An 18,825-nucleotide genomic window follows, 5' to 3' on the forward strand; every position below is an offset into this window, starting at 1 on the left:
ATTTTTATTTTTTGCATTTAATTACAGACCAAAGCATACATTTCATTGAAACTATTATACTTTTATACCACTGGACTTAACACATATCCTCACATGAGCTGATATAGAGTAACACAGACATTCCTCTGTTTTAGGCAAACTCGTTCAAATCCCTGTCCAAGCACTACTTAAGTCTGAATACTAATGTGTGCAATTTTGTAATTAACTCCTCTCTCTGCATGCATAGCTCAACTCTCAATATAGCCCTTAGGTTTGAACTTAATTGTATTTACAGCCGGGTAAAGAAAAGAGACAAAATTCACAGCACTCAGTTAATACTTACTTCTGTATTTCATTTTATGACCTCATATGTTTCATTCAAACGCTAACAAATGCGAAACACGATGTTTGGCATTCAGTAATGACTTGATTTATATTCTCCACAATATGTTTTTTTTTTTTTAATCTTTAGAGTAATAGAATTTTCCAAAATCTTATATGAATTAATTGGGAGCTTTTTGAAAATAAATAAATAAATAGATGTTTTGTCTACAGAGTGCGTAATACATTATTGCACACGGACACACAAGGAAAAAAAATTGGCTGGCATGAGAACAATGTAGGTGGCACAACAGATTTCTGAAGGAGTGTGCTGCACGATATTGTTCTCCTGCATTATTACGCATGAGTTATTTGTCACAGTTTCTCATCAGGCTGCGAGAGAGAGAGAGAGAGAGAGAGAGAGAGAGAGAGAGAGAGAGAGAGAGAGAGACAAAAAAAGTTGACATTTTCTCAAGTTCTTAACACTCAATGTGATTCACTGTGAATCATGTGGGTTTTTCTTAATCTGTTTTTGTATTCTTGTAAAGTGAGTCAAACACTAATCACCAGGCATTACAGGGATTAACAGATGAAACTATATAAAACTGTTGAGGCATTTATTTTGAAAATGTCCTTAATAGATGGTGCACCTTGGGCTCAGAAGATAAGGTTACAGTTTAACTCATTTCTTTATGTGTCACTGGAATGGCAATCCTCTAGGTTGTATCTCGGGTACCTTTAGATTGTATTTGTATTTTTGACTATTTCGCTGATGCTTTTCTCCAAAGCAACATACAGGTTACAGCAGTTCAGGGGTTATTGGGTATTGCATAAGGAACTAACTAGAGCAGATTTCAGGATTTGAACAGACAACCTTCTGACCAATACTCTAGAGCTGTAATCTCTGACCCACTAAATAATGGAGCTGAAAGGTACATTTGAAAGGTACAAACACCAGTGAAGCATGAAAACACACTAGTACAGTTTCGTACAGGGTATAAATATACCAAATGTATATTTAAGCTCATTACATTAGCTAAGAGACAAAGGGATGGGTTAGTTTTAGTAATAAGTGTACATGTATATTTTATTCATTAATTATTCATTCAGCAGTTTCATCTGATCTTGATAACCAAACCCACCTGCACTCATTTATTTTTTTCCAGCAGTTATTATTTTGGTACTGTTTCCAAAAACAAGCATGAACGAGTCATTTAAACCCGAATGGAGCAACTGTGACATCACTTGCCTAATATATGAAACCATTTTGAAAGGTTCATTGCAAAGAACCAAATTGGGTTTGAATCCCAGTTAGATATATTATTATTACAGTGGAAACTCCTCATACAGATTTAATTAATTCTGGAGGCGAGTACTTAAGGCGAAACTGTGTATTGCAAAACAAAATTTCCCATAAGAATTAATGTAAATGCAGATAATCCGTTCCAGCCATCCAAAAATATGATCAATATTACCAATACGAAGTGTATGTAAACTGTATGGCTGCTTACAAAGAACTGACCCAAGCCAAGCATTCCATGTCAAGGGTCCTCACAGGAAGTCGTGCCACCAAGCTTGGGTTAAAAATAGAACAGACCACCCACACCACCAATCTGTCAACAAAAAAACACCCGAAAAATCACCTAGCTTTTGGACGCCTGACGAAGGTAATGTTGGTATCGTGGGTTGACTCTTTCGAAATAGCTTTCACTGACTGAAAAAAATTGTTACATTCGTAAACTCGCTTCTGTTGGCTTCGCTTGGCTTTCCACTGACGCAAACAAGTTTTGAATGGCTCCCAGACGTATGCGTAACTTAGCTGGCATTCGCTTCGGTTCATTGGTTCGTATATTTAAAATGCTTCAAATGTCGATGCAATATGCAAATGCTATATTATTGATAACTGCAAAACTCCTCCCTCTTATTGAACCGTATCATCATTTCCATTTGAATTATTTAATCACAAATTTAATCAACTATTTACTTTTTTAAAACATGTCATTCATAAACACATTATTTCAAAACCTCTCACAGGAGTATCCACATAGAGACAAAACAACAAGAGGTAATGGCACCCCTTTGACATTACGGATAAGGGTACTATATAGAATCTTTCTTTTTTACAATAACCATGTATAGAACCCCAAAGTTCCATATAGAACCCCAAGGAACATCTGTTTTTTTTAATTGCCCGATAAAGTAGTTGCTTTATGAACAAACGCATCACTCAGTGCTGTGGGAACATCACTCATGTTCCATAATATGGTCTCATGTTATTTATCATGGGAGCTTCATATCAGACGTTCTGCATGAAAGCATATATTAAAAAAATCACTCTGCACTCGGGTAAAGTTAAAAGAATTTTATTTTCTGACAGATTGAGAGAAGTTCAGGAAACAATCCAGCACTAAATGAGACAAAAACTACACTACACTAAGAGTGATGTCTGTTTCCGAGGCATTACGCCCAACACAAATTCATAGTAAATAATGTGACTTCTACAACCGAACCATATATAATCTGCTTATTTTTTCTCATGTTTTCTTCCCAGAGATTGGTGGGGAACACAAATTCTGACATTGCGGTCTATCACAAGCTCAGTCAACCCATTCGAACCCGCTTTCTGAAATTTGTCCCTCTTGAGTGGAACCCCAGTGGCAGAATCGGGCTCAGGATCGACGTCTATGGCTGCACATACAGTGAGTACCTGATACGAGATAGATATGATTTACTGCTAGATTCAGCAACAGCACTTGGAGTCACACACTTCACATGGAATAGCATGGAATTCATTTTAATCACATTATAGACATGCTGTCCTGCCAGGCTTTGAGCCACCATGCTATTTTGTTTGCATTGTTTCTCCATGAGGAAGAGTTTTTGATTTGTGGTTTTGTGCGATATACAAATTTATCTGCTCTGATTAGAGATTTGCTTTAGATTTACAGCTATTACGGTAGTATAAGAACAAGATTGGTTCTGACCCTGACTTAAAATGTGATTGGCTGCATGCCTACGTGTATTATTTTCACATAAGTAAGTCAGAACTCTGAGCTAGTGCTTCTGTATTTGTAGGAAAAAAATAAAGAAAAAAAAAAAAAATCAGCAATCTGATCTTGCCAGGCTTGGCCCAAAAATAACCAATCCCAATACTTAAAAAAAGGACACAAAAAGGAAATTTAAATCCTAAAGTCAATGAAAGAGAGTAACAGAATAAATGTTTTTAGTGACTCACTAAGAAGGAGCCGTCGGCCGTTCAGGTTGATGACACTAGCATGAGGCTTGGAGAAAACAGCATAAAATGCAGACGATAAATAAACTCAAAAGCTAATTAGTTTTTTAAAACAGCGATGATATCTGAAGAAATAAATCTCTTTAAAATTCTGTGCACTATTTACACGGGTTTTATGCTTTTATGTTTATAGCAATGTTTGTACTTTTATGTTTGTAATAATAATAAACTTTATTTTGCGGTTGAATTACATTTGAAATATCCGGCCTGGTTTAATGTGCAAACATTAACAGACAGAATTAATCCTCAGTTTTATTTATTATAAATCGGCTATAAGTTGTATACAGCCGCTTTACAGTCTAATATTTATTCTTTCTTGCTTATTCACTTCAGAATTCGACTTTCAAACACACCAGTTTGTTTTCTTTATTCTCTTCTGCTCTTTGTGTCAGAAGACTGTCAGAAGAATAGATTAAGGGCGTGTGGTTTCTCAGATTGAGAATCATATTTATGGGAGTGATGATTTAAAATTCAGCATACTGTATAGCTAGATATTATTGGAGATTTTAACTTAAGTACTTAATATAAAGTATAATAATAATGATCATTATTTAAAAATAAATTAAAAAAGAAACTTAAAAATTGCACTATTTTAGCAGCCAAAGAATACAAATAAAGTATACTATGATGCAACAACCAGGAAGTGAATCCAAGAACTCAAAATATGATGCAGCAGTCAAAGATTTCTTCACTCACTGGTCGTAATAACATTGCTGGCAGTAGCACACCATTTCTAAAAAACACCATATGCACTGATGAAACTCATTTAGGATCTATTGCCACATCCATCTGGAACACATTAGTCACAAATCAAATGCAAGTTCTACAAATCCAGGTGTGGTCAGAACCACCTAGATGCTTCCTGGCACATGTTTGTGTGGATGCTGAGATCTTTTGTGATCTTTGCCCAGAACTTTCTCTCTGAGACAGAGTTGGTTCAATATGAAACAGAGGCCTGGTCATTATTCTGGATCATACAGTAATACCATAGCTATGCAAATATTTTAGATGTTTTGTTCCAGACAATGATAAGAGGAACAGGAATCACCATAGGACTACTCTGAAAGGTGCCCCACTTGAAGTTCGGATGTACTGAATTTTACATAGTCTGGTCTAAATACTACCATAGAACAAGGGAAACTTAGTGGGCTCACATTCATTGAGAGTAGCATGGTCAGTTGAGTCACAAAATTTGGGTAGGGCATCATCTTGGAGGTATCTGGCCATCAATGAATGCAAAGCAACTTTTATTGCTGCTTTAACAGTACACTACACTAAATGGCCAAAAGTATGTGAACCATATATATATACCTTTCCTAAACTGTGAGCACCATGAAGACATGGTGTGTAAGTGGAAGAGCTTGAGTGTCCTGCACAGAGCCCTGACTCTGTCTCAGCCCTACTGAACACCAACTGAACCTCAGACCTTCTCACTGTTCCAACATCAGTGTCTGATTTTACTAATGTAATAAGTAGGGACTTGGTAGCTCACGGTAGTCAAGGTGCTGGGTCACTGATCAGAAGGTCAGGGTTCAAGCCACCAAGCTGTCAACGTTGCGCTATTGAGCTCCACCTGCTCCAGGGGTGCTGCACCATATCTGGACCTTGCACTCTGACCCCAGCTTGATAATAAGCTGCGATATGTGAATTTTGGGGGAAGTGGTAGCTCAAGTAGTTAAGGCTCTGAGTTGTTGCTTGGAAGATTGGATTGGAAGGTTGTTGATTAGAAAATCAGGGTTGATCTTCCAATCAACCGATTTTCCAACTGATTGAAAGATCAGGGCTCAAGCAATTTTTTTAGCAATGCTAAACTGCAATGCTAAACTGCCTTTTAGCAATGCTAAACTGCCACCATTGGGCCCTTGAGCAAGGCCCCAACCAACCATGCTCCACGGGCACCACACCATTGACCCTGATGCTTGACCCTGTGCTATGACCCCAACCCTCCAAGGATGGGTTATACTTATAATAATGTATATGTGAAAAATAAAGGCTGCTTAACTTAATGCTTATGTAGCTAAATAAACACCAAATCCCACAGCCACGCCCCAACATCTACTGCAAAGCCTTTCCAGAAGACTCGATTATAATAGCAATGGAATGGGATGTTCAACAAACACAAGTGGGTGTGATGATCAGGTGTCCACATATTTTTGGTCATATAGAGAACCTAAACCAGGTTCCTACCACTCAGATGCTGAAATTTCCTTGGATCCTAAAACATCTCTTTTAGAAAAGCAAGAATTAGCTTATCAGATTCCAGAGAGATGCCATACACGGTGAGGTGTTGTGCTGTCAGGGCTAATGTACATCACATCACTGTCTAGCAGTCTCTGAAGAAAGGTCATCAAGGCATTGTTCTGGGTTTAGCCGTTTTAGGAACATCTTTCTCCTAATGCCTGTGTACGTTATGGGTTCTTGCTTGTTCCAGGAACTCTTGTTCTGAGTATGATATAATGGTTCATATTTAATAAAAGAATCTCTCATTACTGTTGTTTTTGTGACCATTTGGGCTGGTAGGTGTGACCAGTTGAGCAAACAATGTACTGCATATGTGCATCCAAACAAACACGCTTAATGAACATATGGCCAGTGTTGTATAAACCTGTGAGCATTTTCCCGTCAGTGAAAATGAGACTCTCAGGTGTTTTGTTGTTATGGATTTTAATTGCGTTCGGCTTAAAGAGCTGAGGAAACGCTGTGCTTTCTGTTTAACTAGATATGCATTGCATTATATATTTAGAAACTTTGGAATACTGAAACAGCTGTGAAATCATATTGTCTTTAAAAAATTTAGATTAAAAAAAATGTGTATGCCAATTTTTTTATTGACCATGAAATAGTAATGCTTGTTAGAAAATTCTAGATCTTCTACATGTCTAATTTATTTAGCTCATGATAAAAATATACTTGTTTAATAAAATAAAAATCTATTTTTTAAATGATCAATCAAAAACCTTTTATAGTGTCACTAATGAAAATCATGCATAATATTTTTTGTATAAAAAAGGCAGTGAATCAGACAGCAGGGCTAACTGTCTTGCTTTCTTTTTTTAGTTTTATTTATTTATTTTTGAGATAGCAAATCACTAAAATGGCACTAGACACCATTAAAACAGCATTGAATTTCTTTTGTCCTATCAGCCGAATACTGCTGACCTACATTTTATTTCCTGGCTTAGTTACTCATGACACTGAGTGTGTAGGACGTCCTGAAGGACGTTACACTGATGTAAGAACAGATGAAATCCGCTTGAAAATAAGCGTTAAAGCACAAAAGATGTAAAATCGTACAGCCAAAGATGGCAGAAGTAGGTTTGGTCTGTAGCAAGACAAAAACATGAATGACTTCAAGACTAATGGAGACCAGAGAAATCTTTGAGATAAAACTGAGAATGTTTTGTGTGGTGTAGACTTGCTTTACCTCCTTGTATTTGTAATTGTAGTATTTGTTGTTGTTTTTGTTGTATTTGCTGTTGTATTCGTAGTTTTTGTTGTTGTAGTACTTGTTGTTTTTGTTAAATTTGTAGTAGTTGTTGATGTTTTAATTGTTGTATTTGTTGATTTTGTTGCATTTGTATTTTTTTCTTTTTGTGGCATAGTTGTTGTAGTAGTAGTAGTAGTTGTTTTTGTTGTTTTTGCTATTGTATGTGTAGTTGTTGTTGTAGTAGTTGTTGTTTTCATTGTATGTGTAGCAGTTGTTGATGTTTTAATTGTTGTATTTGTTGTTGTTGTAGTATTTCTTGTTGTTTTTTTTGTTGTATTTGTTGTTTTTGTTGCATTTGTAGTTGTTCTTTTTGTTGCATTTGTAGTTGTAGTAGTAGTAGTTGTTGTTTTGTTGTATTTGCTGTTGTATTTGCTGTTTTTGATGTTGTAGTTGTTGATGTTATAGTTATATATAGTAATTTGTTGATTTTGTCACCTTTGAATTTGGAGAATCACTAAATAATTTGAAACTATTATTAGTTATTCATTAAAAACTAAACGGATAAAACAAAGAGGGGGAAAAAACCTTTTTCAAACATAATCTGTCATTCATTTTTATTTCTAATTAGTCACGCAATAAAAACAAGGGAGGCAGAAACCCAGCACAATAAAACCTCAACCAAAATGTGCTCAATGTTTTTCTTCCCATGTAAAGTAAGACACAGTTGTAGGAGAATTTTTTAAAATAAAAGTAAAAATTGTGACAGACACAGCCAAAAGGTGTTACATGAAAGGGTTTGTAAATAAAAATGCTGTAACTAAACTTTAGGATTATTTCTTGTGGGATTTTCCATAATAAACTGTGAGGACCAATCCTGTTGAATTAGGCTTCATAATAGGATATAATAGATATATTCTCTAGAAACAAGGAATATTAACCCTTTCACATCGTTATCCAATCATATGGACAGTCAAGGATAGTTTTTAAAAATATTTAACTGAGACGATTCTTTTAAATGAAAGTTACCTAGCTCTATATCTATCATTCTTAATCTTTACAAACTTTATACATAAAAGCAAAAAATATTAATAGGAAAAAATGTAAATATAAAATGTCTTGCTTGCAAACTCTCTTAAACTGATCTCTTAAACTAGGGTTATTTTTTAAAAGATTAGCCTCTTCTGTGTTTTATGTAACAGCCCTAAACTGTGTAAACTTTTCTATGTTTAGAAATGAGAATTTATTTAAAATAAATAAAAAAATAAAAAAATAGATAATTGATTATATTGTTATTTATTTATTTATTTATTTATTTATTTATTTATTTATATATTTATTTATTTACATTAGACTGTGGACATTAAATGATTTGTTTTTTGTGTGTTATTTCAGACACACCATTTTATTTTTATTTATTTCACATTTTTTAACTCATGGAAAATCTATTTGCTTTTTAATAAATAATATTTAGACAGAATCTAAATTCCTGCATTCTAAATTCATACGAAATTCATCCATTAACAGGTTAACGTTTTAACAGTGATAATAACTTGAAGTTTTGCGAGTTGTGAAGTTTTATATAACATATATATATATATATATATATATATATATATATATATATATATATATATATATATATATATATATATACTATATTGCCAAAAGTATTCGCTCACCTGCCTTGACTCGCATATGAACTTAAGTGACATCCCATTCCTAATCCATAGGGTTCAATATGACGTCGGTCCACCCTTTGCAGCTATAACAGCTTCAACTCTTCTGGGAAGGCTGTCCACAAGGTTTAGGAGTGTGTTTATGGGAATTTTTGACCATTCTTCCAGAAGCACATTTGTGAGGTCACACACTGATGTTGGACGAGAAGGCCTGGCTCTCAGTCTCCACTATTCATCCCAAAGGTGTTCTATCGGGTTGAGGTCAGGACTCTGTGCAGGCCAGTCAAGTTCATCCACACCATTCTCTGTCATCCATGTCTTTATGGACCTTGCTTTGTGCACTGGAGCACAGTCATGTTGGAAGAGGAAGGGGCCAGCTCCAAACTGTTCCCACAAAGTTGGGAGCATGGAATTGTCCAAAATGTCTTGGTATGCTGAAGCATTCAGAGTTCCTTTCACTGGAACTAAGGGGCCAAGCCCAGCTCCTGAAAAACAACCCCACACCATAATCCCACCTCCACCAAACTTTACACTTGGCACAATGCAGTCAGACAAGTAACGTTCTCCTGGCAACCGCCAAACCCAGACTCGTCCATCAGATTGCCAGATGGAGAAGCGCGATTCGTCACTCCAGAGAACACGTCTCCACTGCTCTAGAGTCCAGTGGCGGCGTGCTTTACATCTCTGCATCCGACGCTTTGCATTGCACTTGGTGATGTATGGCTTGGATGCAGCTGCTCGGCCATGGAAACCCATTCCATGAAGCTCTCTGCGCACTGTTCTTGAGCTAATCTGAAGGCCACATGAAGTTTGGTGGTCTGTAGCGATTGACTCTGCAGAAAGTTGGCGACCTCTTCGCACTATGCGCCTCAGCATCCGCTGACCCCGCTCCGTCAGTTTACGTGGCCTACCACTTCGTGGCTGAGTTGCTGTTGTTCCCAAACACTTCCACGTTCTTATAATACAGCTGACAGTTGACTGTGGAATATTTAGGAGCGAGGAAATTTCACGACTGGATTTGTTGCACAGGCGGCATCCTATCACAGTTCCACGCTGGAATTCACTGAGCTCCTGAGAGCGACCCATTCTTTCACAAATGTTTGTAAAAACAGTCTGCATGCCTAGGTGCTTGATTTTATACACCTGTGGCCATGGAAGAACACCTGATTCTGATTATTTGGATGGGTGAGCGAATACTTTTGGCAATATAGTGTATATATATATATATATATATATATATATATATATATATATATATATATATATATATATATATATATATATATATATATAATATTTATCCCCAACACACCCTAGATCTCCAGATCTGTCATTTTAACTATTTTTAAAAATGGATATATTTCTGTTTTTATTCAGAAAGAACAGAAAATTGTGGCCGAATGCTGGGGTTTTGTGATCCTGACATCCTCACATGGCCAAAAACAGGCCAAAATCAGTGTGACAGGTGTCACCTTGAGTTGCTTCCAAGCACTAGAAGAATGTCACTTCCTGTAGCAGTGGGTTAGAATTCCTCATGCTCTTCCTGCTTTCGACAGCGACTTCCCTTGTTTGACTTAATCTGGGCTGTAGCTTGTTAGGAAAAATTGATATCTAGCTCATGCTGAGCAGTTTCGATCCATGTGAGGATCCCTGTGTCTTGGGTGCTGCTCAGCAAAAACACGCCACAGAAAAAATCAAGAATAAACACACATGCATAATGACGATTACCCAATTATCTCTTCTTCTTTTCTTTCTCCTTGCCGAAGTGCTGTACTGAAAGTCCGGACAAAAAAAAATCTCCTTGCACTTTCACACTCTCTGAGGTCTTTGATAGGCCGTGACTTAAGCCGCTTTTGAACTTCAACATGTTCAAAGGGAAGTTCAAAGTTAACTCTTATGCTTCTTTTCAGAGTCTCTTTCTTTGTTTTTTTCATCTGCCCTTCAGGATAAAGGCAGGTACATGTTTGGTGTTTGCATTATTTATCCCCGATAGCATTCTCTTCCACATAATAGTAAAGTAGTCAAAGTTGTAATTTATACAAAGGCTATAGGAGGAGCTTGGTGTCCGCACTTTGGGGAAAATATAGCAATTTTTAAATTAATGATCAGAGCTTTTTGCCTTCACACAGAAGTGTAGAAGTCATGAACATGGAGACTTGGAACAACTGGGACCTTAATGAACTCTTAAAATCAAATAAAAATTTATAATAATTGAACCCAGTCCTGGATTAACACAAATGTCTGTGATGAACGACTGTCTTACATTCTGCTTCATAATTTGAAGTGGAGACTTTAGAGTTTAGGAAAAGTAAAGAAATGTAGAATATACATATAATTTGTTATTATATTTTTATATTATATTTCAGCAACCATCAATGTGTCATATATTTGTGTATTTGTAGCTTGATTAGAGCTGAAAGTGATTCTATAACAAACAACCCAACAATTGATTCTATAAGAAACTATAATTTATGATGACCAATTATACATTATATATAGATACTCAGTCACTAGACCAAACGAAATTTTGGAAAATTTGCTTGCATTGTTAATCAACGTGTACCGAATGATCCGGAAAGAAAACCCTCAGAGGGTTTATTTATAGTACATACATTTATTAAAAATATTTCAAGATGGTTAAACTTAGAAAGTAAAGTTTATCTGCTGCCTTAAAAATGTGAATAAACCCAACATAAGGCTTTGTTGTAACTCAAGACAATATATTATTTTTTCATTTTTGAAAACTTATAAACTTTAGATCAAGAACAAGATCCAAAACTCATCATGGCAATTGAAGAGTTAAAGAGGAGAAATAAGTTCATATAACAGTTCATGTTTCACAGTGTAGAGCTAGAGTAAAAACAAAAAGTCTTTGAAAAAATGCATGCAATGTTTCAAACCGTATGACTGACTGAAAGCGTCTTTTTCTCTTTGTATGTTTCGTCTCCACTAAAGAATCTTATGTGGCGGATTTTGATGGCAGAAGCTCTCTACTCTACCGGTTTAACCAGAAGTCCATGAGCACAGTGAAGGACGTGATCTCTCTGCGCTTTAAGAGCCGACAAACGGAGGGCGTCCTGCTGCACGGGGAGGGACAGCGAGGAGATTATATCACGCTGGAGCTCCACCGAGGAAGACTGGCTTTACACCTCAACCTCGGTAATGAGCAGCTCATAAACTACTGAAAATCAGAGAAACTCATCATGTTCATCATCATTATGAACATCATCATCCTACTCTAGTTTCATTAAGAACTCTTCTATTTCGTTATTTTAAAAAAAAATCCCAAATCATGATTTATCATGTTGTTTAATAATTAACATTATAGAATTAGGGTCCAGTTTATGACAATCTGGCAACCCATGTGTAAATCCTGTACACACAGAACATTGCTGTAGATTTCAGGTTTCATTTGGGGATTGTAAAAAATAGCCTAATTGCATAAAAAACATTTTTTTAGGTCAAAAACTCGATTCTGTTCTGTTTTGGTGTTTTCCCAGTTTTTCCCTCAATCAAATAAAGTCTCAGCTTTCATACTGTGTCAATACTGTTGTGAAATTTAGACAGCAAATATAGATTTGCAGCTCTCAAACGAGATAATGCATCTGCTATTTTTGAGGAAAAGCTGCAATTAGCGGTGGATGGAGAGTGATGCGTGTCTCATTACTCTTGGCTGGGGAAAAAAGTGTGAATGTTACCTTATGTCTTAATAAATATTCTCATTTAATTAAATGTTGGCTAAAAATGAGTCGCAGCCACAATATGGTTTCATGTAGCTTCCATGAGCGCCCTGTGTAAAATTTATGGAATATTATTCCTCTATAGAGCAACTTTATTTATGTAAGCACTCGTCAAATCCTCTAGGTTCGACCTCGGGCTTGTTGACACTTATCCTCTCACTGTACCTTCCACATTGTATGGGGGAAAATCTGACCCTGTGACGCACTGTTTCTTCCACTACCTCTTCTCTCTGTGCCAGATGATACCCGGGTCAGGTCAAGCAGCGGCCGTATGGTGGTCACACTGGGTAGTCTGCTCGATGACCAGCACTGGCATTCAGTGCTCATCGAACGCTTTAACAAGCAGGTCAACTTCACCTTGGACCGACACACACAGCACTTCAGGACCAAAGGGGACGGAGACTCTCTGGAGGTTGACTACGAGGTAGCTTTCTTTGACCTTTTCCTTCTTTTCATGGTAGATTTGAAGCCACTCCTGTTGCCAAAAAAAAGAACAAGAGACTCTTTTGTAGTTGTCAGAATGTTATCTGTAGATGAGATGAATAGTTCCAATTAAGTGCTAAAGAAATGTTTCAAATGTATATTTAACATTCTATACCGTAAAAAATCCCTCCATAACATGTTGAACCACAGATCTATTTAGAATATATAAATTGTCCATCCAATCTTACAATAATAAACAGTTTATTAATCCCTAATTAATATTAAGAGCAGAGAGAGTGTTTTTCCTCATTTATGGAGTAAAAAACAACTATTACCCTGTACTTGGTTTACCTGAGACATGAAAACATAACAGTTTCAAAATCATACAAGAAGTAATATCAAATTATTACTATTAATTCAATATGAACTAATGATCCCGCGCTCGCATTGCCATGACCTTGGTTCAATTCCCGGGCAGGGAGCTAACCCAGCCACTGAAGTGTTAACTCTCAGTGCCAGTCTCAAGCCCGGATAAAACAGGAGGGTTGCGTCAGGAAAAGCATCCGGCGTGAAACTTGTGCCAAATCAAGTGTATGGACCAGATGATATGCTGTGGCGACCATGAACAGGGAGCAGCCGAAAGAACAGCAACAATTCGACATAACCGTCAAACAAAACAAAAAGTACTTGCAGGTTGTGGACTAGTATTCACATTGTGATAAAAATATTAAATGATGTTTAGTTGACATTTTTTGTTATTAGACCACTCTTAAAGGCAATCATGATAAATACTGTAATATAGTAGTGCTACTTTAAAAATAGGGTCAGTAATACATTTAAAATAAATTAAGAACTATTAAAAAAATTAAAAACATTAACACTAAAATAAATAAATTAGTAAATAAACAAACAAACAAATAAATTAATGAATGAATGAATAAAAAAATAAATAAAAATAAATAAATAAAAACAGCAATATAGTGGTGCTGCTTTGAAAAATAGGGTTAATAATACATTTAAAATTAAGAACTATTAAAAAAATTAAAAAATATTAACACAAAAATAAATATATAAGTAAATAAATAAACAAATAAGTAAATGAATCACTGACTGAATAAATAAATAAATAAATAAATAAATAAATAAATAAATAAATAAATAAATACAGCAATATAGTAGTGCTGCCTTAAAAATAGGTTCAATAATAGTATATTTAATTTCTGAAAATTGAAGTGGTAAAAAAATGTAAAAACAAATATAAATGAATGAGTAAATAAATGAATAAATGAATAAATGAATAGATAGATAGATAGATAGATAGATAGATAGATAGATAGATAGATAGATAGATAGATAGATAGATAGATAGATAGATAGATAGATAGATAGACAAAAAATTATTACCAAATTAGCTCAGTCAGTCAGTTTGAAATGATTGAAATCAATAAAAAGATATCACAATATCCACTGAATGTACAAATGACATTTTATTGCAGCATCATCACTGTATCACTGTACTGTACTCTACAGTAAGAAACAAAATGCAGGATACATGGAAAACTAAATCTCAGGCTAGAATACACGTATCCATGATTAGGCGGCTGGAAAAAAAAGGAAATAGCTGGTATCCAAATAGGAATAAAACAAAACAGACGAACACAGGGGGACAACAAAGAGGTGAAGACAAGGCCAAAGGAGAACCCAAAACAAAAGCACATTATGCTTGTTGCCATGGGAACCACAATGCGAAGGAGAAACATGTGAAAAATATTTGATCATCATGTGCTTTTGCCTTCTGTTGCTTTAGTTGTAAGAATCAGACTCCTGTAGCAAAAGCCACAGATGTTCTTGGTGTAGCTCTTTTAGCTCTGCCAGGTTGCTTGGCAAGTTGTAGTCGATTTTTTTTTAGATTCTATTTCTATTTTTCATGATTTGTAAACACTGGAGATTGAGAGAGTCACAGCAAAACTTCTGCAACATATTGTCTCTTTCACTTTTATGAGGTCTGGGTTCTCTTTATGCTTTAGAATTCAAATTTTTATTTTTAAAATCGGATTGGTGCAAAACTTTTCTCCCAGCTCTATGTAAGGAAAAAAGATGAACTTTAAAACACAGACACTGTTGAGTAGCTTTTATTTGTCACATACACGTTACTGGACAATAAAATTATTTCTTCACATATACCATCCTTAGGGGTTGGGGTCAGAGCACAGGGTCAGCCATGATGCAGCGCCCTGGAGCAAGGGGGGATTAAGGGCCTTACTCAAGGGCCAAAAGTGGCAACTTGGCAGTGCTGCTGCTTGAACCCTGATTTTCCGATAAACAACCCAGAGCTTTAGCCACTCGAGCTACCACCACCCCTGTGTGCTACAGAGAGGTTCAAATAAAATCTGGCTAACTTTAGCTTCTTTTTGAACTATCCTCAAAGCTCAGCTTCGGTGGGATCCCACTACCGGGAAAACCCGGAACGTTCCTTAGACGCAACTTTCATGGCTGTGTGGAGAATCTTTACTACAATGGCGTGAACATCATCGACCTCGCCAAGCGACGCAAGCCTCAGATATACACCGTGGTAAGACTGCATGTCCTAAGCTTGTGATTCCTTGTAGCTGAAAGCGTAAAACTAAAAACGGCAGTGTAATTTTTTATCATCAGATTTCATTTTTGCCATGGCAACTAACAATTACAAAGAAAAGGGAAGGATTCTTCTCATTAAGTAAATTGCTCCCGTTTTTTGAGCGATGTCTAAAAAGTCTTGAACCCATTTACTTTCTTTGGTGTAAATTTAACCCTCACTATAACGATAACTTGTTCACAGTTATGTTCATACAGTAATTACCCTCCACTGTCAATCAAGAGGACGTCTAAACTCTTCCCCTTGACTTCGCGATTAAACTAACAAGCTAGTTAAGTCTTTTTCTAACATAAAGAGAGAGACAGAAGGAGGGAGAGAGAGAGTATAAAGGTGGTCAAATTGGCAGATCTCGTGAGGCAAGCAGGTCCTTCGAGGTTGTAGTTCACTGATCTGGGATCAATGAGGTACCGGTAACCTTTTCACGCTTACGTGAGCTTGTGTCCTGCGGATGTGCCACTGACATTTATCCAGACCACCTGCTCTCCGTTGTGGTTCCATACTTCTGACTCAACCCAGTCCTCTTTCTTTCACTCTTTCTTTTTCTCCTCCAGCTCTTATGATAATCTCAACAGGCTTCTGTGAAGGATTTCTTGTAGTTTCACTCTACCAAATAGGCTAACTAGTACATTTTGGGCAGAGTGTTTAGTCATGAAATAACTGGATTTATTTCTATAAAAAGCTGTTTTTTATTGGTAAACAACCGTATTTCTACTCAGAAACATAACACTTGACATCCGTTAGAAATGTTTCAAATAGACACTAACTGGCAACCTTGTAAAAAAACTCCGCCATTTATTTTGCATCATTTTGTCCTCCATAACTATGACTGGAAAGCTTAGAACAGACAATAGTATAGTAGAAATACAAATAATTGCCATGATTAAAAAAAAGTCTATAAGACATTTTTTCTCATTGTCAAGAAAGAAATCAAGAGTCCTTGAGCTGAGATTTTAATTTCTTAATTTTTTTTTTTCCTATGAGCAAAATTCTAAACATACCTGAAAGCAGCTTTCAAGAAACTGTCAGTAAAATTATTCATGGAGAGAAATAAGACTGACTTTGGGCCCTGGTGTCCTTTTGCCATTCCCCGTTGGCGTGTAATCTGACATGCGACTTGGCTCTGTTTCTGCTTCAGGGAAATGTGACCTTTTCATGCTCGGAGCCGCAGCTGGTGGCCGTTACCTTCCTGAGCTCCAGCAGCAGCTTCCTGTCCTTTCCAGCTCCCGCTCCCTCTCCGGATGGGCTTTCGGTCCGCCTGCAGTTCCGAACCTGGAATCCCGACGGCCTGCTGCTGTCCAGTCGACTGGCTTCGGATCCGGAGCAGCGCTACCTGTTACTGCGCATTAGCAGTGGCCGCCTTCGCCTCATGCACCACGCCTCAGACCTCAAAACACTGGAAGTGTCCACTGGTACGCAAGAAACTTCATTAATATTACAATAATTGAATTCATCTGTTATAGATTTATTTTCAAATCTTTCCTAATATACAGAGTTTAATATACAGTATATTTTACTATATAAGTCTCTTATTTATACTCTTACACATCTTTCCCGAACAACACAGGAAAAAAAACATTTATTGTCTGTTTCCATAAAAATTAATTATACTGCAGACAATTGATTGATGTGAATATAAGGGAGTTTTATAATCAGCTTATAATTTGTATTACTGCCGAATCATATTTATTACTAAGCAGTAAACTGAACAGAACAGTTCGCCTTCTGTTTCAACAAAATATTTTTCTCCCCCCTTTAAGGCAGAATAAAGAGCCTCAAATTACATGAAACAAGATCAAATTTAGCACTTGCTGGTTTGCTTATTAGAATAATGCAAATTGCCCATCACTTTGGTTGACATTGGCTTTGTGGAGGCTGAACACGTTCAAACGTGGGGGGATTTTAATATTAAACAATCTACCGACTGACACCGAAACCATCGCTGAGATTAAACAGAGCCCGTGCTCCTCTTAACCTCACACACCCCGGCTCTGAGGCGGCCTAATTGAAAAAAAAAACCCTCTCCCGGCCTTGCCAGTCATACTTGCGCAAGGATCAGGAGTATAAATACCCTTTTTAATTTCAGAACTTCTTCTCAAACACTACCTAAATCTCTGTGAGTGCCATCATGCACTGCTTTGCTTTAATGGCATGCAAAAAAAAAAGAGCAAAATCACGTGCCTTATGCTTATCAGTCAGTTCACAAAGCCAGGCAGCATTGCATTTTTTTTTTCAGCCTCATCCTAAGATGAATGTGCAAAATGTATGGTCATGGCAGCCTAACCAAACAGGATTAGCCTGTCGCATGCACACAGACAGACAGACAGACAGACAGACAGCTGCATATTTTAACCCAGCAATGAAGCATAGAGCTTTATTTTTTTTAAAAAAGAAGAAATAATTAAAAATAACCTCTCCATCTGTTGCCATTTCTGGAGCTCATCATTTTTTTTTTTTTTTTTTTTGTGCTGTCGTGTGAATTTTGACCAAAATGCAGGGCTCTGTAATTACGGTCAACAGGAAAAGGCAGTATGGTCTAACTAAAGGCCCAAACGAGTGATCAAATTTGAGCTCAAAGCAGATGGCTGGCACAGAGGGGACCGTGAACACACAGCGGCCACACACAGCTCGTGCGCCCTTCGTGTGTAATGGCCGTATTTAATTAAATCATATTGCACACATTTCTTTACAGGGGTATTTTTCATCTTGTGGCTCTGCTGTAAAGCCGCTGGATGTTTTTATTGCATTTATCTGATTGTGTGATACACATCAGACTTCTTTAAGGTAGTAAAGATGGATATGGTCTTCACAGGGCAAAGGGTGAACGACGGTCTCTGGCACTCGGTGAGTCTCAGCACCAGAGGTCTGCAAGTCATCATGACGCTGGATAACGAGCCAGCTTCCACCATTCAGCTAGACGACTTCCTGGAACCAAGGGACAGCTACTACTTTGGGGGTAAGAGAAAACTCTGTGCTTTTTTGGACTGGCTTTATATAACCAATCTTGCTAATGGACTCGGCAGCACTGTCTGTACTTCCAACTGTCCCAGCTTTCATTTATTGATAACTTTACATTTTAAATGCTCCTTTTAAGGCATGTCATGGGAGAATTCTCAGCTCCAAATCACACCGATCGATACGCAAGAAATGAGTAAAATCCATTAGTTTTGGAGAAATGTTTGTGATTGTTGGCTCTTTGCTCCCAGGCTATTTGGTGTGTTATTGTTTTGTCAATGCACATTGCATTATATTCACTTTTTCCTTCATTTTTTGATTATTGAAGAAAAATTAGATTTATATTAGGTGACACTTTACTGTAAGGTTCAAAACAGAGC

The 18,825-nt window shown here is 36.7% G+C and overlaps 1 protein-coding gene across 2 annotated transcripts in view; it reads left to right on the forward strand.

Moving 5' to 3' along the window:
* cntnap5a (contactin associated protein family member 5a) overlaps positions 1-18,825 on the forward strand; it is a 128,724-nt gene that overhangs the window by 68,258 nt on the left and 41,641 nt on the right. For both annotated transcript variants that reach the window (XM_058391658.1, XM_058391659.1), the window contains exons 4-9: positions 2,852-2,999; positions 11,651-11,854; positions 12,675-12,859; positions 15,287-15,430; positions 16,629-16,902; positions 18,303-18,446. In XM_058391658.1, the coding sequence (XP_058247641.1) occupies positions 2,852-2,999; positions 11,651-11,854; positions 12,675-12,859; positions 15,287-15,430; positions 16,629-16,902; positions 18,303-18,446 (1,099 nt within the window). The remainder of the gene's footprint in view (positions 1-2,851; positions 3,000-11,650; positions 11,855-12,674; positions 12,860-15,286; positions 15,431-16,628; positions 16,903-18,302; positions 18,447-18,825) is intronic.

The sequence above is a fragment of the Hemibagrus wyckioides genome, linkage group LG06, assembly GCF_019097595.1.
Source record: "Hemibagrus wyckioides isolate EC202008001 linkage group LG06, SWU_Hwy_1.0, whole genome shotgun sequence".
Classification (NCBI taxonomy): Eukaryota; Metazoa; Chordata; class Actinopteri; order Siluriformes; family Bagridae; genus Hemibagrus; species Hemibagrus wyckioides.